A 24,361-nucleotide genomic window follows, 5' to 3' on the forward strand; every position below is an offset into this window, starting at 1 on the left:
GCTCAGCGGAGCAAAAAATACGACATGGCAAGAAATCAACCCACCATAGGTATACATTCAATCTGATTTTAAAAACATTAATCAGAATAAAAAAACTTACCTACCAACAACGCCGGGTCACAACAGATGGGTAGGCTGGGAAATGGATTAATTACCGAGTTAAAGCACATACTAAACCTACAAAATTACTTTACAACTTATTAATATAAACATAAATAATCTTCCTGCAAGACATGTGACCGGAAGATTGCATGATAATGTTATTGAGTGGAGTAGACATGTGTTATAGGTTTCTTTTTAACTTAGCACAGTGTCAATTTGATCATAAATGTTTTTTAATACCTGTTTTTTTAAACAAGTCAAAACTAAAAATGGCTTAAAATTAGAAATAAATGAGTAAGATTTAACCAAAATTCCATATAACATTGTATGTCGATAAGAATAATGACCACATTGTAAAATCGTTTATTTATCAACAAAGAACTTGCTTTTTGGAAATGCAATGTTGTTTTGTTGTTTTCAAATTGCAATCAGATAATGCAAAAAAAAAAAAACCACACACAATTAAAAACAATAGAAACGGAAAAAAAAAAAAACAAAGGAAAGGAACGAAAAATTAAATATATATAAAACTCCCCCCCCCCATTTTTTTTTTTTTAGATTCTATCAATACTCGGTTTATTTTTTATATCATTTTAACATATACCAGTAACTATAGATCAATTACAAAAGGTGTAAACAGCTTTTAGTATTTTGTGTATTACTATGTTTGTATTTTCTTACAGTAAATATTTGTAATTCCATCATCTATATATGATTGCTCATGTGTAGTTGTAGTTGAATTTTCTGCGGGAAAAGCTTTTGAACATCCGGTTCCTGCCCATTTGAATGGTTTTTCTCCCAGTATGCAATCTCTCATGCACTACACGTGTATATTTACTATTAAATGACTTGTGACAGTATGTACATTTTAAATCTTTGGTTGTCACGGTGATAACGCTGATGCTGAGTAAGTGAAGACCTCCCTTCACAAAACTTCCGGTCCACATGTCTTGCAGGAAAATGGCGTATTTCGGTATGGAAAATTTTATGTGGGTTAAAAAGGTGGAAAGGAACCCGGGAATTTTTTTGTTAAAAAATTCACAGGAATTTTACAATGCAAATCCCCTTTTATGTTTTAAAAGAAAAAACCCAAAACAACAATTTTAAAACGGGGACCCAAACCACACTTGGGACATTTTCCCTTGTTGATTGTGAAAATGCTTTGTTTTCCCTATCCCCTGCTTCCCCTTTGTTTAAATTCCCTTTTTTCAAATCCCAAATTTTAAATCCCCCTTGGGATAAATAATTGCAGATATGATTGTCGCCTTGTGCCATCCGTAAATTGTCCCCTGTACCAGAAAAGAATTTAACAAGCGTGGCAAAACCAATAAATTACTAAAACCAATGCTGAATCATAGTTATTCAAACGGTCCGCTTTGTCCTAACTGGAAATTCTCCGCACTTGTGATAATTTGTTAAACAATAGCCGGCGTCGACGGTTCAGTTGTATTTTAAGATTGCGTTTTGTATCACCAAAGTTAAAAGCTTCAATTTGAGAACGGAAATGAGGAGTTTATTTCTTATAACATGTACCTGTTTGAATTTTCAAAATCCAATGCTTTTTCCTGAGCATGTATAACCAAATTTGATGTTTGAATAAGAAACTGGGACCTTTGTTCTTTTAGACTGGGGACAGCTAATCATTGTCCCTAAATTCAGTCTTTGGGAATCCACTGCCTGCACGTAAGTCTGTTATGATCCCATCAAAGGCTATCAACATGTTTGGCCGCAAATAATTTTGGTAGAGTTTAGATCTACGGGGCATGTCTTCAGCGGGTCGTTTTTCCTCCAGCCGCTGGCATAATATGTGACATCAATGCCCTTCCATTTTCCTGAAATATCGGAAAAGATTAATTATTCAATATTTATTCAATTAAATTACAATTTTCAAATTAGCATATTGAAAACATATTACATATTCATCCATACATTCAATTATTATTGATATTATTAGAGCTTTATTAAAAAAATCAAACCAAAACTGTAGTTTAAATAAATGAATAACTAAAATTGATTTTTCTTACCTGAAATTTAAAATGGTTTGACAAACAAGTTTATTGCTGTTTCTCGCTAGTGATATTTTCTTTGCTGATTCCTATTAAGAAATGAAAGATAAAATTTTAAATGATGATTGAATAGGAAAATTTTGCCTATAATAGTTACGATACCAATACAAATTAAGGTATAGTTTTAAATTAACTCCAAAATGCGCAAAGGGTAATAAAAATTTGACCACAAGCTACCCTAACACTGACAACGTCCAAAGCCTTTATTTTTTTTCACAATACGTTCAAGATTTTGTACGTTGGGCCTTGTAATTAAGTTCACACGGCTTTTGTATATTATATGCATTAGCACCTATACATTGTTTGTAATTCATCGTTAGGCATTAATAAAACAACAACACTAAAAACAAATATGCTCTGTATATTTTGATTTTTTTGACTAAAACTAAGAATCGATTATTTGTTGTAAGAAAAGATATTTTTAGAAATTACCAATGCACATTGTAATGTATCATACAACGTGTAAAGCGAGTGAAGCATGCTACCTGGGTACCCGGTAGTAATGTTACACCCGAGTTACAATCTATATTTAGATATAATTGTGTTTTATACTGGCTTGAGGTTGAAATATATGACAAATCTCATGGATGGTAGACAAAATGTTCAGGTATCTTTTTTTATAATAATTGCTTAAAATCGAAATAATCTGTATTTAATTTGATAATACATGAAATATTAGACCTCGGCGCTATTTAATTATGTTTACAATTAGTACCTTTACATATCGTTATTGCAAGGAGTGTAATAAAAGTAAACTTTTGTTATTTACCTTGTCAAAAATCACGTATTTATATTACATTTTGCATAATTTCGCAAGATCAATCTACTCAATATATATATTTATTAAGTGACTTTCATGCAACGATTGTGATGACATCGTTGTATTCAAACTGATACAGTATCGATTGAGTAGTTCAAGAACAACAGTTTTATAGGTATAAAGCTTTATCCAGGTGCGTAGCTACCTTTACTTGCACTATTTTCATAATTTTACTTCTACTCCTTTAAAACAGTATACATGTAATTATAATAAAGTAGTATATATTTTTTTTTGCTTGTACATGGACATTTTGTTAAAAAGCGCATTTGAAGACATACGTAAGTAATCACAGTAATACTCTAGGCATAAACTACGAAAGACCGGTGGTGACATGTCAACTTCTTGACTTCTCGGGTTCATCTTCACGAATTCACAATTTTTCAACTTTATGAATTCACGATTTCAATATTCAGAATTCACGATTCCAAATTTACGAATTCATCTTCGCGAAATCATGTTTTGAAATTCACGATTTCAACTTCATGAGATTGAAATCGTGAAATATAGAACTTGAATAATGAATTTGAAATTGTGAATTTGTGAAGTTTAAATCGTGAATTCGTGAATTCCATATGTTGAAAACGTGAATTGACGAAGTAAAATTTGTGAATTTCACTAAGTTAAAATTGTGAATTTCACTAAGTTGAAATCGGGATTTCATGAAGTTGAAATATCCCCACCGGTCTTTCGTATTAAATTGCATACTGGTGCGGTAACATGTCACTAACGGTTAAATCATGCTCATTTCCATAGCTCATAAATGTGCTCTATTGACGTTTGTCATATGTTTTGTCAATGTCAAAATAATTGAAACGGGGTTAATACAATACAAATGTAATAAACTGCATTTATTTCAGAATGCATCTTAAGTTGGCATACATTTTGGCGTTTTATTTTGCCATTATTCCTGGACAAACAAAATATTGTTGCTATCCTGTAACATGGGAATCTGTTAACTTTGAAAGAGATGGATTAGTTGGGCCAGGATCAAAGACAGCAGTCATTAATGAGGTGTGTAGACTTTATATTGATGTTTAGATTTAGAAAACAACACATTTCGGGATAAAAATGAAACAAAAAAGTTTACGGATGCTTTAAACTAAGCTTTAATTACAAAAGAAACGTGTGATAACAGTTTTATTTACTATACATTATTTGCCGTCTTTTAAATTTAATTGAAATAACAATTGAACAAAGTCGTACAGTATGGTCAGCAACATGTTTCTTTACTGTTTCTTCGCAAACAAACTCTTTGGCAAGAACCATTGTCACTGGATAATAACTGATCATGTTCTACTTTTATCATAGATAACAGAAAAGTTGTCAGTTGATGGAGTTAATCAAAGAATCGCTTCATTTTCGATAGTAAATACTGGGGGGTACCAGATCAAAGTACAGATTCTACAGCTATATAACAAGGTAACTTGATTTAAGATAATCGGAAGTCTTCAGCTGAGCCCTCACCATCAACTCGATTGGTCATGGTCGGGGACTGGTCTGTCTTACTCGATGGTCTACCTGGCTATAGGTCGTATATAGGTAGGAGATGGGACGGGTTGTCCGGTTAAGATCATAATGAATTTGGAAATGAGTGTACATATGTCGTGCGTGCAACCTGATCGTACTTGTACGAACTTGGAAGAGAATATTTGTAATATAATTGTAATATAATTATCAGCTTGTTTTAAAAGACGATCAAGCGACGGTTGGTCCTAGTCGATATCGTTTTGGCTTCCAAAGGATTAAGAAGTCAGGTTCTAGAAAAGGTTTCGGATAACTATATCAAATCTATATATGACCATACATTGATCATAAAGGTATCGTTTTGGCATTATTGACATCTCATGTCATGATGTTGAATAAATTAGTCGTGAATGCAGTGATATTTCTGCTTGTGTTCTATATTGCATATACCCCAGTGTTATCTTTACATAATTTTGGTTAGGTAAATAAATATATAAATAACTTCTTTCAAACGATGCAAAAATAGAACCATAGAATATACTTCTAACAGGCTATTATTATGGATTATTTTTAAATATGGAAATTCTAAGAATCTTGCATGAGAATAAGGACAGTGTTTATAATTGCAAAGGACATGTCTGTTATATAATTACTTCTTTAATAACAGAACAGAACTGATACTTTATTTAGATTTGTACAATTTACATCATCTCGTATATAATACAATAATATTTACAAACATAAAAGTCCGTGTGTACATTTAAAGGTAAGATATATTCAGAAGATACCTAAAGGAAGTCAAGATCCGTGTATACGTAAGATTTCATTTGATTCTCTTTCTACTGTCACTGATTGCGTGTTGTGTTGTTTTGTTTTGTTTTTATCAGAACATCATGTATATAGCTGAGGGCGGTACATGTAAGACATACAAACTACCACCATGGAATCCAATCTGTGTCCCAGGTAGGTTGGTATCACCTGTCTTTAAATGATTTAGATAAGTTGTATTATATCCAATGTGTGACCGGTAGATAAACTAGTTATTCTTCCTTTATAAATGGTGTTGATTTCGATTAAATGAAATCAATGCCTTAGATACTTCTGTGTGTCGGATATATAGCCTATACCTAATGTCGTGCAAGTATCATGGTCTCGTTTGGTATTCAATATTCTAAATGTTACGCTAGAAAAGTCCAGGTCGACATTCAACCGAACGCGAATGTCGTGCTGAATGTAACGTCGACAAAAGGTTTGTCCACAACTCAACTGACAACAAATGTCGTGCTGTCGTGCAAGCCGGACATTCCTTGTCGACATTTTCACTGAATTGTGATTTTTTGCCAGATTCACAATCTTACACAATATTTCAATTTATTTTTATACACGCAACGTGACTTGAACGATAAAATGGATATTTAGCTCTAAACTTTCCAAATGCAAGACAATTTTTTATGTACTTAATTGTAACCTAACTTGTACGGTAATGTTTCTGAAACAACAACAACAAATATTACAGATAGTGCTACTCTAGCAAAGAAGACCTATTACGGATTTAAGGACAAAGTTGACGTGGATATATACGCCGTAGTTTCAGGCCCGAAAACAAGCTACTTGACAATGACACGTGCAGACTGTGTCCCCGTTTATCAAGCATCTTATGGACAATCACAAGCTGGTTTGTTAATTCAATTATTTACCATCACTTTAATATAGTAATATCTTCAACTCATTTGTTATTTGATCATTTGTCTGAAGTAACCACATTTATTACAGGAACTCCCCTGAGATCCAAAAGCCTTAAAACATAGAATTTACATTTCTTGACTAGATAAGCTTTGGCACATATGAAACATATGCCAAAGGTAGTAAAGAAATATATTTAAAGTCATATTTTGGTGATGTTCTTAGTCCGATTTTAGTGAAAAGCGTTGCGACGCTTTTAAGTTGGGGTCATTTTTCACAACTAAAATTATTATTCAGAAAAACGGAATGAGAAAATGATCTGACATTTTGCACACAAGATATTGGTCTAGACCTAGGTCAAACGGAATGTTTATTACAAAAGAGTTATTACATGGCCCATCATGTCAAAATTCCTCAGTGGAATCCCTTTAATTACACTATGTAGAATAATGAATGGTGTTTCATTTCAGTGATAGTAATTTTGTTGTTGATAGTTCAAATGACAGATTTAAATAAATTTTTGCTTAAAATTCGAAAAGAATATAATCTAAAGACAAAAAGTTTTTTTTCTAGAATTCTGTTTTATCTAAAACTGTTTTTGGAAACCTTCGGAATTGACAACCTATTTTTCAGGATCTGAGTTGAGTTTTAAGACATTCAGTGACATAACTCTTGGAATAAAAGACCAGTCAGTCTTCGATATTCCATCAAGCTGCACCAACATCACGAGTATTCCGACGGTAAGTTTAGTATCATTATCTCTTTTTTTACGCATGGAAATGAATTTTGTATACCATGCTAGGACGGCCGAACCATTTGGAACACCTTGCCTTTTATCGTCTCGGAAATAATACGCAATGGAATTTGTGTCTAGTGACTTTCAGTGAAAAAGCAGACAATGTAATCATAACGAGTAACGAATAACGAATGTTTATTTGACATCCGTTTCTCGTTTCCGTTTGTATATCAGTATTTATTCAAGACATTCAGTTTAATTCACATATAAACAATTTTCAATAGTAATTTTCTTGTATTTTCGGTTTCTAAAGTCATGTAGTCATGAGCACATGAATAATGTACTTTTTAAGTATAAATTTTAGATAAATAGCTACGGCTCTTGTTACTTTCAATCAGATGTGTCAACAATATTTTCACGGTAATCTTTGGTGCTACAACATCTCAGATAAAATTCAAATCAAATTGTACACGATACAATGAAATAATCAACTCAACAAATGCAGCATGAAGTTACTAATTGTTTACATGTTTATATTGTGCGGCTAATTCCGTTCCAAGTATTCATACTATTGAGTTCGGTGCGGAAAGGGTCGAAATGTCTTGATAGCGGTATATACTTGTAAGATGTCATCTTTGAATGCAAAGAGTAATCGATTAAAACATCAAGCTCTTATTATTTCAGATAATGGCGAAAAAGCATGGGTTGTACTGGTCAATCGGGTGACGCGAGGATGTGAGGGGATACAAGAATGTGTGCATTCTATAGGCTTAAATAATTAAAAATAGACAATTTACATATACATTAACAGTTTATTTTACTTTTTAAAACGTAATAAAAACTTGATATCTGATATTTATGACTACAATAACAATTAATTATCACTGTACAGTAGTGTTAGCTTTATGTATAAACATATAGCTGAGATTATGATAAATATCACTTTCAGTTCATGTGTGTATTCATGTGTAGTTGTAGTTGAATCTTCTGCGGAAAAGCTTTCGTACATCCGGGTTCCTGGCATTTGAATGGTTTTTCTCCAGTGTGCAATCTTTCATGCACAGTTCGAGTATATTTACTATTAAATGACTTGTAACAGTATGTGCATTTAAATCTTTGGTTGTCACGGTGATAACGCTGATGTTGTGTAAGTGAAGACCTCTTGGCAAATTTCCGGTCACATGTCTTACAGTAAAATGACGTACTTCCGGTATGAATATTCCTATGATCTAGCAGGAGACTGTTACTAGTGAATTCACGGTCACATGTATCACAAAAATGACCCTCATGAAGACGTTGATGTTTAGAAAAGAAACATGTGGCAACTATCTTGTTATCACAAAGGCTGCATTCAATTTGCTTTTCGTCAATGTTAATGTGTTTTGTAACATATCCATTCTTATGAAACAATTCTTTCTTCAAGTTACATTTCATACCTTGCATATAATGAAGATACTGGTGCCTTTGTGAGTCATTTTCGTCTTTGCACAAACTGTTACATGCATGACACCAATATGATATTCTTAACACTTCACGAACTTGTGGTGATGCGGCTTGTTTTTCTGTTGCTAAGCAACAAGTAGTAGAATGGTAATTATAAACTTGCGCGGGAGCTGATCTTGTTGCGCTTTCTGTATCCCCCAAAAGTGCTTCAATTGAAAATGGATGAGGTGTCCGTCGACTGAGATCGTTTGTTGTTTGTTTTACACGAACGGGCGCTGTAGATTCCAACTCAATATTCGAATCGCAACTGGGACGTAAGTCGGTTTGATCGACGAAGCTATCACATGTTTGACGTAACTTTGGTTGTGTAAGATCTAGAGGGAAATCCTGTCCCGGTAGCTTGATCCCTGCAGCTTGCTGCATGATATGTAACATTATATCTTCCATTTTCTGTAAAAAAATATATATATTCAATGCTTAGTATACATACAGTTTAAGCCGAGTGGAATACTTGTGAACTGTTGTTCATATATTTGTTATTTAAGTCTTATTCTTAACAGACATTTGTCGATAAATTTATGTTTAATTTAATTTTTACTGAAAATAGAAAATTTACACAGTAACCCAAACATCAGTGATACTGATTATCGTGACATTATGTAGAATAATTATATTTTTTATCTATGCTACGATGATATAAAATATGTCTTTATATTTATCGAAAGTCCAAGATTATTTCTAGCCTATTTTCTCCGTTTATTTTATGCCATAATTCCAATTATGTATGTATCCAAAGTAAAAACTTACCTTGATGTAATATAAAATTTACGTATGTAATATTTATATCAATGTTACAGCTCTTCAATACTATTTGTTGTATGTTTTAATTATCTAATTATTGTTAGATTATTTCAATGATGAATAAGTCGAGTTATGACGAATTGTGATTGAATGATGAAGCAATTTGATGTGTTTGTTTATAAACAGAAATTTTAACAACACTCTTTACTCAAATTGCACGTTGAGTATAAGCGCTTGTTAACTCCAAACTGTGGAAAGTGCGCCCCCTGTAATCAAAGCTGATATAGTAGTTATGACTAATTGAGGGTGTTTGCGTGATTTAATATTTACACATTTAACACTAACAAGCTGAAATAAAACCAGTACAAATGTATTTGATATTTTTCTTTAGCAACATATTCTTACCAATGTCAAATAAGTTATTAATGTAATAGTTATATGTATGCTTGTTATTTTATGTCTAGTTTATTTTAACATGATGAACTTTCGATGAATTCATTTTCATTGACAAATAAGAATTATAATATGCAAGAAACCTGACATAGTAGAATTTGATTTAACGCATGATTTATATTATTATAATTATATGTTAGAATATTAGATAAAATACTTTCCATTAATATTATGATAATCTAATTTCTTCCAAAGACCAATCTCACCAAACCGAATCAAAAGCTTGTAAAGGTCGATAAATATTGCCTGACTGTCATTTATTTGACCCGTAGCTCTAGCAATCTATACTATACCAAAATTATATTACAAATTATTTGAAGAAAAAATATACAATGAGAAAATTTTAACTAAATATTTTAGACTTCTAAGTATAAATATATAAATTCCAGTTTTTTTTCAACATATCTCTAGACTAAGAAAATATGGTATAAAGTATAAATAGCTATTGAGTTAAAACTTGCTTATTATACAATGTGTCGTGTACATGTTCATACCTTTACTAAACCTAAAAGGGAGATAAATTCAGCAGTCTTAAGTGTACAAATTTAACTATGTTTAATATATACATAAAAATGTCTTGTTTGCGCTTTACAATAAATTAAAATAAACAGACCAAAAGACAGGCGAGTTTAAATACCTTTTAAGGTTATGTTGACGTAAAAGCGATTTTTTTTTCAATTCTTGGCCAAAATTCTTAAGGGCAACATTTTTATACATTTTGCATTCCTTTTAAGGCGTTAACTATAAATTCTCTAAAATAATGCAAAAGAGAGAATTTTAAACACACCAGTGACAGTTATTAATTAAATTAGAAATCTTCAAAGTGTCACAATTTTCATTAAATCATTCTATGTCAGAATCTCAGTGTGGAATAATTAGCAACTATGATAGGGTAATAAATATGACAATAAATTAAGTATAAGTCTTAATGATATAAAGGTATAATATGAGAACTAACTTAGTATCAACCAGTTATCCCTCATTATATATGCTTCAAATCAAGTCAGGGATAGGTTTCAATGTTTTCTAGAAATAAAATGGTCATTTATGCCATTATTTTCTGTAAATCTACAAAAAAGGGAGCAACAGAGTTTTTTTTTTCCTGCGGTCATAATACAGATGTTATTGAACCAGCTTCAACTTTCGCACGGTGCATATCCATATCGGTACCCTCTTTGCGAAATTTACTGAAACGGTACCCTCTCCGATCATGCACAGGCCACTCTTTGCTGAAAACAAACAATCAATGGATACTCATACAGCTTATTTTCCTTCTACTGATGAAAAGAGGTAAGTCATGTGGTAAAGTAGTGTACCACGGAACACTAGAATGTTTTATTTATGTGTTGTTTTGTCATGTGCCAATTTTTCAATTACTGCAACTTCAAAATAAGCTTCATAAAATCGACATGTCATGCCTCGCTATCGCCTCGACATATTTTGTCGGGCTGGAACGAACGAGTTATTTGATTATATACGCACCATGCATGTTACATGTGTTCATTTATTTATCATCTTTTGACAAACTGCAGTTATTAGTCAAAAATGAACGTTAAATACATAAAAACACCCTACTTTCGGTTTGGCAGCGGCACGGGCTACCTCTCTGTGTTTGAATTTTTATGTCACAGGTAACCTCTCGCTCATTTTTTTAACGCACAGGTACCCTCTAAGCACACGACTGTTTTTTTTTCTTTTTTATTTGTATCAATCGTTTAATGGTTTTTTAGTATAGGTTAAAGTTTATTGGTCAGACCAATTTAATTTTGTAAATATGTACTAATAATTTGAACCGGCTTAGTGTTTTAAATTATTTTTATAATAGACTGTTTTACAGTTTGCCGAGTAACCTAAGTAAATCTGTTATGATTTTGGTTTAGCATTTATAAATTAATGAATAAATTAATTAATTATTTAAACAGTTGCATTTCTTTACAGATCTCGAAAACGTAAACGGAATTCAGGATTGTGGCTACACCATCCGAAAAAGAGACCTGTACAGAACATTTATGAAACAACAACGAGAGCAACCAACCCATCATGGACGCCACAAAATATTTCAAGCACAGTCTGTCCGAATAGCGACGAACTTAGAGCCGCTCCTTCAAAAAACTGGACCAGGAATAAAACACCACCAAAGTCCAAAAAAGTGTTGTTTGAGACTGGCATAGAAGAGTCACTTTGCCAGGAAATTACTAAATTACTTCCAACAATCCTTTCAAATTTAGGACATGCTGGTAAACTTGTTGAATTTTGTCAGTTTCTTCGATTGATTGCCACAAACAAGTTTCCGTTACATAATATATCATTGTTACTTTTGCTTGATGTGGCCAAATGGTACTCTCTAGACAATACATCTCAAATGAAGTATCCACCTGAAACCATGCTTTTTTGGAAAACAATGTACCGATTATTTCATGGGAAAGCTCTTCGTTTTATGAGCGGAGAAAAATCTTCAAGTCAAGTTCTTAATGAACAACGTGGTACCTGTACGCCTCAAAACACTTCCATAAATTTTGCAGTACCAAGCGTTTTTGCCATTAATAGCTTTGTAAATACAGAAACTGCAATTCCAAAGGAAATTCGTCCTGGTATAATAAAGCAAGGTATAGAATTGAGATCCAAGGAAAAATGTTATGTTCTAAGTGTAGATGGCAAGAAATTGGCACCAGGTTTAAACAGAGAAAACGGCGATCAGGATCTTTTTGGGCATGAACAAACTGAAACTTTAAATCAAACAAAGGAGCGTCTTGAAAACGAAATTAACTTAATTGAAAGGGTTCACGAGTGCTGGAGCAAACTGGACAATGACGAAAAGTGTGAACGTTTGGAAAAAATAATTAAGACAATATCATTTCGTATAGTAGAAATGCGGAAACTGTTTTTAAAGCAGACACTGGCATTGAAAAGGTTCCAGAAAGAGGCTGGTGAAAAGTGGAGAGAGTCTAGGTTAGTTTACGCCATCAGCAGTGTGCAAGCCCAGATATTCCAAATACGGTCAGTAGTAAAAAGGCTTCTGCATATAAATGATCTACTTCTTCAAACTGGATCAGCGATTAAGCAATCACAACGCATTACTAATACCTTCAGTTCTGAAAGTACTATAGATATCAGTGGGCAGGATAACTGTATAAGGCTTAAAGAAGTAAATGAATTGCCTCAGAATGAGCAGCAGAATATTCGCTTTATAAAACAACGATCTGACGAGTGGTTCAAAAACAGGAAAAAATACAAAATAACTGGTAGTACATTATATGGAGCACTGGGTTTAGATACATTGAAAAAACAGCAATCTCATTTTGATCGTGTTGTAAAAGGAATACAACAAGATGAGACTTTCTCAGAAGAAGTACAGCATAGGTTAGATCATGGCACAAAGTCAGAGATTCACGCCATAGCGACTTTAGCATCAAAGATTTTACCATTCTACTATCATGATCTCAAATACATTGAAGAAGGTGCACATGCAGTTGATTTTAATAGTGAACCATTCATGATGGTATCACCAGATGGCAGTTTATGTTACATGGAAACAAATAGTGATTGCTTACCTTCACCTCTGTTTGGCTGTGAATTCAAGTGTCCTGTGCAGGCAGAATACAAGACTCCAGTGCATTATGAAATACCGTTACGGTAAGAATCAAATTAAAGTAGCATGCTTCCAAATGCATGCTAATTTTCATGTTAATTTTGAAAATATATCTAAAGGTGAAATATTGTGAGGTGAACAAATAAAGTATTTGACATATTGCAAACAGCACTTACAAACCACGCAAATTACCATAAAAAAGTCAAATTTGGAAAAACAGTCCTTATTGCGTTAGTAACGAAGTAAAGATATGGTTATAAATACTTCAAAATCGGTCTTATATAGCACATAACATGTAAAGTCAAACTTGGATCTTGACTTGTTTAACCTTTCTTAAAATTTTAGTATATTTTTCCCAAATTTTGTTTTTCTTGAAATATTTTGGCTTATCTGGAGACATGCAGCTTTAAAAGTAAAGAGTAACAGTAATGAACTAATAGTGTTATGACAAATTTGGTGAACGTTTTAATTTGTTGTTGATGAAATGTATTTTTACATTAAAGTTGATCGAACAGTGGTTATATTGGAACATAGAAGATGTCTGTGCTGTGACTTTTGATAATGTAGCTTTAAGTATTATCTTGTAGATTGATATTTAGATTATTATAATTGCTAAAATTATTTATATTATCATTATCACTGTAAACATTTTGTTTGTAGGTATATTCCACAACTATTGGCAGAAATGGCGAGTATGCGCATTGATAAGATGATATATCTATGTTGGTCAGAAGAAAGCTCAACTGTATTTATGTACGTTCTATTTTTAACAATCGGAGTGCGGAGTGAATCCGCCCCGAAAAATGCTCCTCATTCATCTTGATAAATACTTAGAAACATAGAATAATAATTGAAATAAAATATTAAAGGCTCATCAAGGCTCATCAAGTCTGAAAAAGCAATCTGTTTTAAATTTTTAACAGCCTTTTACCATTTATATCCTGTTACTGGTCAGAAAATATAACTCATTTGATTTATTTCTGATCCATCTTTTACATTTATTTCCAAATAAAACTATGTACATATTTGGAATTCAAAGAACCACTCTTTTCATTTTAATCACAAATATATTTATTTTTAGTTCTATTTTCTTCCGGTAGGAAATAGCAAACAAATATTCAGAAGTATAAACGTATATCCGTTAAAGCAACTCCACTAAGGTCCAATAGCCTTAAATAATAAACTTTGAAAATCTTTTTTAAATCAACTGATACACTTATTTTTGAAACCAAGCAATAGATGATATATAATTATTCATGGTATAAAACTGACAATCGATTTTTTGTCGATCTTTGGCCTATTTAAATTAAAAGTAATTTAAGCTTAAAGCGTTGCAACGCTTTCATTTTTTGGACCAATTTGCACAGTGAAATTTGTTGTTTCTGTAAAACGGATTGAGCGTTATTGGTTAGACATAAATCTAGTCCTACAAAATACTTGAACAATGTTTTCGATCTCTTCTTGTAAAAAAGAACCGCAGTGGAGTCGCTTTAAAGTATTTTATGAACCTATGTAACAATCATTACCTTTATTATCAATAGGGCAAGTTTCGACCCAGAATTATGGAACATGATTTTGGCTGAGGTAACAACAGTTTATAATGGTTCAGACTTGAAAAGGCCGACTAAACTATCGAAGACAAGTAAATCTATTGCTGAAAAAATGAAAGAGTACAGGGAATCTTCAACTGAACTACTCTGTGAAATACCATCTGTAAAAGGTATTAGCTCCCAAACGTCACAGTCTAATGACAATTCGCCCTACTTGTTTCCAATAACTGTCTTGAATGAGACTGAAAAATTGACGGAAATAGATGTTATAATGAATTCAGCAGTGTCCGCCGTCCGAGAAGTGCACGAGATTTGTAGAAAAAAGGCAACCGAAATTTTAGTTTGGTTGCTTAGTGATACTGACCGCACCTGGGATCCGGAAGTACCACATTCCACTCCAGTGGCGTATGCTATGGCTGGATACAGTCTACCAGTAAAGCCAATGCGAAACATGCATGAAGATATTTTAGAACATTGCTTTCAGAAAGGTATGAATGTTGTGTGTAGCAGTTTTGATGGTCAGTGGTTGAAACTTGCGACGAGGGATTCTAGTGACAGGCCCCTCACATTGATTCAGCTTCAGCGTGATGTATACGACAACGCTTCGAAAGTAAGCCGTAAAGAAATCATCAAACACTTCAAAGACTTAATGATAGTACAAGACACTATCAAAGATATCAAGTACGTCAGGGTGAACAACTCACTTACTGTATCGTCTACAAAACTAAAAAGATTAATGACTGCTATACGCAGAAGCAGAAGCCCGAATGAAATTTGTAAAAAGGGCGCTATTGACACTGATCTTAAAAGTGATAATTTATCCTGTTTACCAAATGAAGCATTAGAAACATTAATAACTGAAGAAATTAATGACACAGAAACAGATGAAATAGTTTCTTGTACAGAAGATACACGCAATGTTCCTGTAGTTGTTGATGACAATGTTCACGATGACAATTGTGAAAATAATGTATCATTTTCAAACGTGCTTACTGAAAACGAATTAAAGACTGCTCTTTGTGAATTTCAAAACTCTAAGCAGAAGTCTATTAGTAAACGGTGGAATGGAAAATCAATAACTGATTTACAAACATGTATAAACAATGTGCAGCTTTTAAGAAAACTAACACACAACGAATTAAATAGTCTCATTTATCTGTCTCTTCATTATCAGAAACTGAAAGGTGTTTATATAAGAAAGTCATGGTCAATATTGGAAAAAGTCAATGGGCTAAGCAAAGTAATCGGTAGCTGTGATCAAATAACGCAAGAGAAAACAATTAAACAAATGAAATCATTAAGATATTTTTCAGCAAATGTCGTTGAGCGGAGTATGAAGTGTGTACCAAAGTCAACACTGAACAATTTGTACGCTGTCATCTTATACGATTCCGAATACAAGAAGTGGCTGAATTCCTCCCCTTTTTGCGAAAAGATGCAAATTCAAGGATTAGGAGAAACCAAACTGTTCTCATATCCAGAAATGAATGAAACAAGGCAAAAATTGGAACACAGATGCGTTGATTATCACCATCTATTTGTCAATTTAAGAGTTAAAGTTTGCAAAGACGGTTTACAGGGTATACGCAAAGAAGCTTGGCACGCTGTTGCAGAGTTAGGTGATAATGTGATCAGTAAAGCTATTGTGATTGATCTTATTGATAAACAGAACAATGCATATGCCAAACGTGTATTCTCCTCAGAAGTAGAGTCCGCTATGAGGTCATTGAATTTTTACAAAGAAGCAAATTTTTGTAAATTGGTTAGACATTGGTATCAAGCGGAAGACATGCCAGGTTTATCGGCAATTGAACGCTGTAAACGACGCATAGCATTGAAGAACTTTCTTCTTGATGGTGTAGATTTTGGTCAATATCCACAACCTGGAATGTACGTCAAAGGATTTCCAAAAGTTATGTTCGAATCATTCCTTCAACGGATTGATACATCCTTCCAGTTATACTCTAGCATAAAAGGGAAATGTTATAATCCTAGGGCAATATCTAGTCTAGTAAATGAGACATTTTTTGGGGAATTGTCAGATCTGGAACCGACGAAGCTTGGTTGTCCAAAAGCTATAAGTATACCCCGATTGATATCAACTGTGACAGAAATTCAGCATTACCGCTGTGATCCAACTAGAAGGCAAGAAATATAGTATAATGCTTTTTTTTTTTAAATCACATAGTGCATATTTAAACATTAACTTGTTAAAATACAATCATTGCCATGTTAATGAAAATTTAATACATTGTATCATATAGATCGTATAAAATAAGACGTAATATAGATATATTTTAAGTAAAATAATAACCGGCAGAAAAAAACAGATATTTCAGTTTGAGACACTATTTATAATTCAGTAAGCCATGTTTGTTTAAAGCCTTTGCATTATTAATTTAAAAACCATAACGTTTTCCAATGTGCACCACATCTTAACGTTAAAAGCTTATGCGTGTAGATGTCCGACAGAAGTCTGATTCAATAAGTACATGTATTTATTTCCTAAATTTCTTTTCCAGGACTTTTAAGATCATAACAACGAGAAAGTCCGTTTATCCAGCTACTGAGTTACATATCGCAGATTTCCCGTCCACCTCTTCTTTAAGCGAAAATATTGTTGATGGATCAACATTGATCGTTAGGTTAGCTTGATCTTAATATTATACTATGTTCCATCTTTTCACTGGATAGAAAAGCATATATATAGGTAGATTGGGCGTCCGTGGCGGATTGATTAAGGTCGTTGACTACAAACCACTTGCCCCTAACCGCTGTTGGTTCGAATCCAGACAGGGACTTTGCATTTTTTTTATCTAAAGAAGCTATCCAGCTAGCTAACAGAAAATAATAATTAGTTCTACGCAGACGCCTGTCATGTCTGAAATAATATACCAAGTGACACCTGAGGTTTTCCTCTACATAGCTGGAAAGTCGCCATATGACTTATACTAAGTCGGTGTGATGTAAAACCCAATCAAACAAACACACATATATGTTAATATAGTGTTTATAGGATAGCTAGCTGCACTAGGTGGAGAAAATAAAGACACACAAACAGACAGGCAAAGAAACAGTAAAATTAAAAGGTTACTCAGTTTAGCTACCAAAGGTTCTGTTAACTCTCTTGTATCAAGCGTGATATCTTTTATTTATCCTTTTCCAGAGATCATTCATTTGACATGTCTTATCGTAGACGCAAGAAGCAGAGAAAATCGAAGCGTTCCGATGTTTCAAAACCATCCGCTGTAGCGAGAGGTTGCCAGCCTATAAGAGCCCACCATAAGTGCGATGAGAGTAAACTACTACCAACTAGAAGACTTGGTATAGAGATGGAGTGATTTCGTAACATATGATTTGTTTTAGAGAGACACGTTCGAAGTACATGTATTTGGCATAAATCAATGCAAAGTGCCTATCGTTAATAAAGGGCTAATATTCTTTGTTTGTATTTGAGTTTTAGTCAAACATGTTAGCCAAAATGGGTGCCCCATCCAGAAAAAGACTATTGTACATTTTCAAGTTGTTGTACAAGTGCAAAATACAGTGGACCCTCGAAGGAAACATATGCTTCTTTAGCGCGTCATGTGTAATGCTCCAATCATGCTGAGTCTGCTAAATTGGGGTTTGAACTCCAACCTCGAAATCCGTAAATTTGCACTCTCTCCCTAATGATATAAACAGGCCAGACTTGAAGCAGTCCTTGCAATCAAGGTCTATTCAGACAACCGTCTGTAGCCCTCAATTTTGAGATCTAAAATGATATGAATTTAGCACAGATAAGTAGGCATGACGGCTTTTGATATGTTCTCAGCTCAATGAACAAACAACAAGCTATAAGCTACCTTCATTTTTTATGACGAAAAGAAAAAGAAAAATATTCCAGCTAAACTTGTGACATTTTAATAATAACTGGAACTAAAATTATAATCAACTTACAAGTAAAACAAATAAATCGGATATAATACACATGTACTTGCTAGATTTTTTTTAAAGAAATATTTAAAAGAAAATATACAAGACGGTCAAGATAGCCCTATATCGCTCACCTGTCTAAATGTCAAAAAGGCAGAACACATGGCATTGATAACAGTCGTTAGGTCAAAATCTAGGCTGACTGGTATTAAAATTTAAACATTTTAATCATTATGCAAATAATTATTCTGAATGTCATAGCTATAGCTGTCATTGAGCACATGCTGATCAGGTAAGCTAAAAGGCTAGCATTAACACAATTAAAATAACATTTCTAGATGTACTGTACCTATTAACTGAAAAATGGTAATGAAACAAGAACTAAATGAAACATGAGTGGTAAAAAATTATTGCATTCCTATCATAAAACGGAATAATTATGTGTATTGCATGTTTCTTAAATTTAGTGCAATATCCACTATTGCAATAAAAATCACACTAAAATATAATCAAAATATCATGTTATACGTACTTTTATAACAAAGCAAAGAACGTAATATTGAACAAGAACAATCTTAAAGAAACTAACTAGGATTTGTATAGAAAAAAAACCGAAACTTTAACCGAACAAAAAGGAAAAGGCAGCCTTTAAAAATAACATTTTAACTTATTATATAACGTCAGTTTATATCAGTTATTAATGTCAGTAGTGTCCAGCTTTCTTTTTATGACGGTACAATGAGCTATGATGTGTGAAAGTTTTCCCACATATTGGACACTGATGTAATTCCACATATGCCTTGTGCTTCCTGCTATGCTCCTTAAGGTACCTATTGGATTTGAACATACTTCCGCAAATTTCACATTTTATATGTTTATTTATGCCACATGTTGTTTTGTGTCGAACAAGGCATGAGCGTGCTTTGAAAGTCTGAGAACATTTTGCACATTTAAAATGTCTGCTATTGTAATGCGTTGCAGTATGATCAACTAAATCACTTTTGTAATTAAAACTTTTCCCACACACTTCGCAATAATATGTGTATTTATCTTCATGAGTAGACTCGTGGCGTTTACAGCCTAGTTTAGTTACATATATTTTACTACACACTTTGCATCTATAACGTCCAGTAGAATGCATTTTTTTGTGTTGGTTAAAAGCGGATAGTATGTAATACGTTTTTCCACACACAGAACAGTTTAACCCTCCTTCAGTGTTATGAACATTCATATGTCTTTTCAGACTTGCCTTAAGAGTATATGTTTTATTACAAATTGAACACTCAAAAGATTTTTTATTGGTAGAAACAGTGACTTCTCCTATTTCTTGAAAAGTATCTCTGGGCACTACATCCATACCTAACGTGTCGTCCCTTTCTTCAAGTCTTTCTTCCTGTAATTCAAAATCAATAGCTTTATCTTTATCAACGCTTTCTTCGTGATCTTCAGAAACATTGCCAACACTTTCTTCCCCATGTACTCCAAAAACACTCGTATCAACTCTTTTTACACTTCTTTTCTCCTCCAATTTATCATCACTTTCTTTCGGAAGCACTAAACAAACAGCTGTTTTGCCTTCATTTACACTCTCTTCTTCCAACACTACTTCGGCTGTTTCACCTGCAGATTCAGCTACCGCATTGGATAAAGCAACGTCTTGTATGTCAGGAATAAGTAAGTTATTGTTGTGGTCACTTTCTTCCGAGGAATCGTTTTCAGTCAATGGCTTGAACCCAAAGATGTTTAACCAACTGTTGAATTCCTAAAACATAAAATGCAACCACAGTTAAAGCCCGCTTAATTAAGACCAACAGTTTGCCTGGTCTTAAAGGCACATTATGCCTCAGAAACAAATATGCTTTTTTCTTTTTAAGAATGTGCAAACATAAGTTTTATAAAATTTAGTTCTAGAGCATGTTAGAAGGGTATATCACCAAGGCAAAATGAGTGCTAAATGTGAAGTTATTTGTCATAATAGGAGCAAAATGTAACAAAGTAATATTTAGACTTTAATTCAAAATACTAAATTACTGTAACTGAATTGATTGACAAAAGCAACAGAAGCAAAATATTGTTTAAGTAATTGGCCAGTAAGTAACTCTTTGTAACGTATGGCAGGACACTAAAATTGATCTCATAATAATGATATATCAAAAAAGCATTTCTGAGGTATAATTAATGGGCCTTCAATGGAGTTTCATGTTAGATATCTATTAGATAAAGTGTTATTAATCTAGTACATTCTATATCCGCAGGTAACTGAGATAAAAAGCGAGTAAATGATCTTAAGCTCGATTTATGAAAGCATATTATTTTTCCAAACAGTTTTTCACGACGCTATGCTCTAAGCGTGCAGACATATCTTAAAAGAAATGGTTTTTAACAGCGGATTTTTTTCATAAAGATTTTTGCTCTTAACTAATTGTGACAAAGTTCGCAAGTTTGTGAACTAATGAATAGAATTGGCCTTTATATCAAATCGTTTCTGTATTTACATATTGCGTTCGTTATATATTTTAAGTCAAATAAATGTGATTTAAAGTAAAGATGCGCTATTTACTTCAGCGCCTTTATACAAACATACCATTTCCCAAATCTGTCCTTTAACATCTACATATGATTACCATGTATACATATCTGAAACAAGAAAATACAATGTGATAACTATGGTGCTTCATGTGTATCATCGTGGTGGTAACAAGATGCAACAACACAGTACAATGTATTACAATGCCATATAACCGGAGAAAAAGCTTGCATATTTTACTAACTAATAATGCTTATTAATGCTGCTGCATTTTGATTTGATGGTGTAATTGGTTGGGGCTTAAGTCGGTTGGAATCCTAAGCGGTTCCTAAGCTTGATGTTAAATGTTGCTTTATTTTCCTGAACACTGAACGTGAGGCAAAATAGATCTTTCTCCACCACCATAAAACTATTAAAAGATGCAAGTCTCCATATGAACTTTTGTACTTTGTGCCATTAAACATGACCAACAACTAGTAAATCAGTTACGCTTATTTAAATGTTATCAAAACATAGTGTTTATAAGCATACTAAACGGTTCAACAAATGGAACGTAAATAAAACCACGTGTTGCGCTTAGAGGGTGCCTGTGCGTTAAAAAAATGAGCGAGAGGTTACCTGTGACATAAAAATTTAAACACAGAGAGGTAGCCCGTGCCGCTGTCAAACCGAAAGTAGGGTGTTTTTATGTATTTAACGTTCATTTTTGACTAATAACTGCAGTTTGTCAAAAGATGATAAATAAATGAACACATGTAACATGCATGGTGCGTATATAATCAAATAACTCGTTCATTCCAGCCCGACAAAATATGTCGAGGCGATAGCGAGGCATGACATGTCGATTTTATGAAGCTTATTTTGAAGTTGCAGTAATTGAAAAATTGGCACATGACAAAACAACACATAAATAAAACATTCTAGTGTTCCGTGGTACACTACTTTACCACATGACTTACCTCTTTTCATCAGTAGAAGGAAAATAAGCTGTATGAGTATCCATTGATTGTTTGTTTTCAGCAAAGAGTGGCCTGTGCATGATCGGAGAGGGTACCGTTTCAGTAAATTTCGCAAAGAGGGTACCGATATGGATATGCACCGTGTTTCGGCATATTTCGTAAACTGTATGTCTAAGAATTAAGTCGATATTTCCGATACATCGAATAAGTATCGATATGTTCAGATACACAAATAAGTATCGATATGTTTAGATACACAAATAAGCATCGATATGTTTAGATACACAAATAAGTATCAAAATGTTCAGATACTAAAAAAAGTATCGATATGTCCAGATATACAAATAAGTATCGATATATATATATATACATGTATATATCCAGAAACATCAAATAAGGATTACAGATAAATTCAATAAGTATCAATTTGTCCAGATTTATCTAATAAGTATCGATATGTGCAGATGCATCAAATTCAAGTCAGTATCGATATGTACGGATATGTCCAATTTGTATCGATATTTCCAGATACACCAAATAAGTATCGATATGTCTGGATACATCCAATATTTATCGATATTTCTAGATACATCCAAATAAGAATACACCTTTATTATCATAACCACTTTTAGAATGATTTAAAATTTCTGAAAGTTACGAGGTTACTGTAATATAAGCTGTTAAAACTATCGAGTATACCAGTAGTGTATGATTTGTAATTGTATATAATTTCATTTTTTCTGGAAAATCATAAAAAATGAATCCGAGTCATGTTCGTATAAAGAGACTTTCTTTCCAACATATTCGGCACTTCTTTAACTTAAATAATATCTTATTTGGATATTTTAATACAAAACAAAAAAAAATATTCGTTTAAATATCGATTGGACGGACGTTTCGGGTAAATTGACTTAATATTTTCGTCTCTGGTCTGACTTTGTACCTTTAAATTATGTTCAAATATAACTGAAGTGTCAAGGAGTGTCACAATATCGTTCGAAATGGCATGAATTGTGTCAAAGGTTAGCCATAATGCAAGTGATTTAATATGAGAATACATCATCAGAGTACTATTTCAGGTGTTGTTGCTTAATAAGTCATAAAATAGATTGAAATACATTTAGATTACAAAGAAAAAATATTGTTAATGGAACACAGTTACCATTAAAGTCTATAAAAGGAAGTCTCTCGTATACTTTAAATTTGCTAAGAATCAAATCAATCTTTCAGACAGAGTATGTAGATTTATCATTATTTTGGTCGTTTCTCGGCTTTACATTTATTTCGTTTCCATAGTTTCATTTTGTACAAATGAAATTTAGCTGAAAAGATAATTAACAAACTATTCTGTTTGGACATATTTTTATCTATTTATTTTTATTTATTTTTATTGACATTTTTTACTGGTATGTAGCATTGCTTGGGACGGTTTCATGAATTTCAGGGATTACATAATTTTTATATACATTTTTTTAGAATTAATGTAAATATTCATAATGCTTATCGCTTACTGAACATTGTATAGACGAGAGGAGCAATTACCTTGTAGTTAAGTAATATGCCTTTGACCACTAGGGTCGTGGGTTCGAGCCGTACATGAGGTCATGACATGTTTCCTCGTGACACCAGTACTATTTGAGCCGCGTCACGACAAAACCAACATAGTGCGTTTTCGACATGTAAGGGTTATGGGAAAGTTGATTGAAGCCCTACTTATATGTAATAATTATATCTAATAATGCGGATGCGCAGGCTGGTCTGGATCTATGCTGGTCGCAAACCCATTATGTTGGTTTTGTCATGTCACGGTTCATTTATGACAGATAAAATATAGCTCAATGTAAACAAAACCTTACATGTTATTAGTAATTATTATCATATATTTTGAAAAATCATTAAATTATATAAAACCCATTAAAACTATTACAAAACTTACAAAAATCTATCAAGTCATTTATCTGAATAAAAAATATAACAACCAAACAACACAACTTGAAGCTTCTGTCAACATGAACGAATCTAGTTTCATAATGCCGTTTTCGTATGCCTGCAACCTTTTATTATTCGATTAATTTTCTAATATAAAGCCACTGTCAGGCGAGTTCCAATGAAACGAAGAGAAACTTTGCATATTTCTCTGACACGTTTTTAATATGTAATAATTATATCTAAAAATGGAAGTGTTACTCTATTTAGACTGAATTAAGTGAATTTAAATCAAACGGCTTAGAAAATAGATTTAGTGAACGAAAA

At 32.9% G+C, this 24,361-nt stretch overlaps 4 protein-coding genes across 6 annotated transcripts; 2 read left to right on the top strand and 2 right to left on the bottom strand.

Moving 5' to 3' along the window:
- The first annotated feature begins 2,618 nt into the window (after positions 1 to 2,618).
- On the top strand, positions 2,619 to 7,824 carry LOC132752783 (mammalian ependymin-related protein 1-like). 2 transcript variants are annotated; one of them, XM_060743165.1, is made up of 8 exons: positions 2,642 to 2,775; positions 3,017 to 3,121; positions 3,846 to 3,999; positions 4,297 to 4,407; positions 5,340 to 5,415; positions 5,969 to 6,127; positions 6,769 to 6,875; positions 7,556 to 7,824. In XM_060743165.1, the coding sequence occupies exons 3-8, from the start codon at positions 3,847 to 3,849 to the stop codon at positions 7,595 to 7,597; spliced, it is 648 nt and encodes a 215-aa protein (XP_060599148.1). In that variant the 5' UTR covers positions 2,642 to 2,775; positions 3,017 to 3,121; position 3,846; the 3' UTR covers positions 7,598 to 7,824. The 2 variants fall into 2 exon arrangements, with proteins under 2 accessions (XP_060599147.1, XP_060599148.1); XM_060743164.1 differs by lacking the exon at positions 3,017 to 3,121 and having other exon boundaries at positions 2,619 to 2,775.
- LOC132752791 (zinc finger protein 816-like) lies at positions 7,817 to 8,761 on the bottom strand. Its single transcript, XM_060743176.1, has one exon. It carries the CDS (start codon positions 8,759 to 8,761, stop codon positions 7,817 to 7,819), a length of 945 nt encoding a protein of 314 aa, XP_060599159.1.
- Positions 8,762 to 10,720: 1,959 nt separating this feature from the next.
- On the top strand, positions 10,721 to 18,150 carry LOC132752784 (uncharacterized). The gene is made up of 6 exons (XM_060743166.1): positions 10,721 to 10,858; positions 11,507 to 13,201; positions 13,818 to 13,910; positions 14,699 to 16,852; positions 17,230 to 17,352; positions 17,874 to 18,150. The coding sequence occupies exons 1-6, from the start codon at positions 10,779 to 10,781 to the stop codon at positions 18,046 to 18,048; spliced, it is 4,320 nt and encodes a 1,439-aa protein (XP_060599149.1). The 5' UTR covers positions 10,721 to 10,778; the 3' UTR covers positions 18,049 to 18,150.
- Positions 18,151 to 18,734: 584 nt separating this feature from the next.
- On the bottom strand, positions 18,735 to 22,249 carry LOC132752796 (zinc finger protein 501-like). Of its 2 annotated transcripts, XM_060743180.1 has the most exons (3): positions 22,109 to 22,249; positions 21,207 to 21,259; positions 18,735 to 20,384 (listed from the first exon to the last, which is right to left on the bottom strand). In XM_060743180.1, the coding sequence occupies exons 2-3, from the start codon at positions 21,207 to 21,209 to the stop codon at positions 19,326 to 19,328; spliced, it is 1,062 nt and encodes a 353-aa protein (XP_060599163.1). In that variant the 5' UTR covers positions 21,210 to 21,259; positions 22,109 to 22,249; the 3' UTR covers positions 18,735 to 19,325. The 2 variants fall into 2 exon arrangements, with proteins under 2 accessions (XP_060599163.1, XP_060599164.1); XM_060743181.1 differs by having other exon boundaries at positions 21,207 to 22,249.
- Between the last annotated feature and the right edge of the window lie 2,112 nt (positions 22,250 to 24,361).

This window comes from Ruditapes philippinarum, unplaced genomic scaffold (genome assembly GCF_026571515.1).
Source record: "Ruditapes philippinarum isolate M1 unplaced genomic scaffold, ASM2657151v2 ctg280_1_1_1_1, whole genome shotgun sequence".
Classification (NCBI taxonomy): Eukaryota; Metazoa; Mollusca; class Bivalvia; order Venerida; family Veneridae; genus Ruditapes; species Ruditapes philippinarum.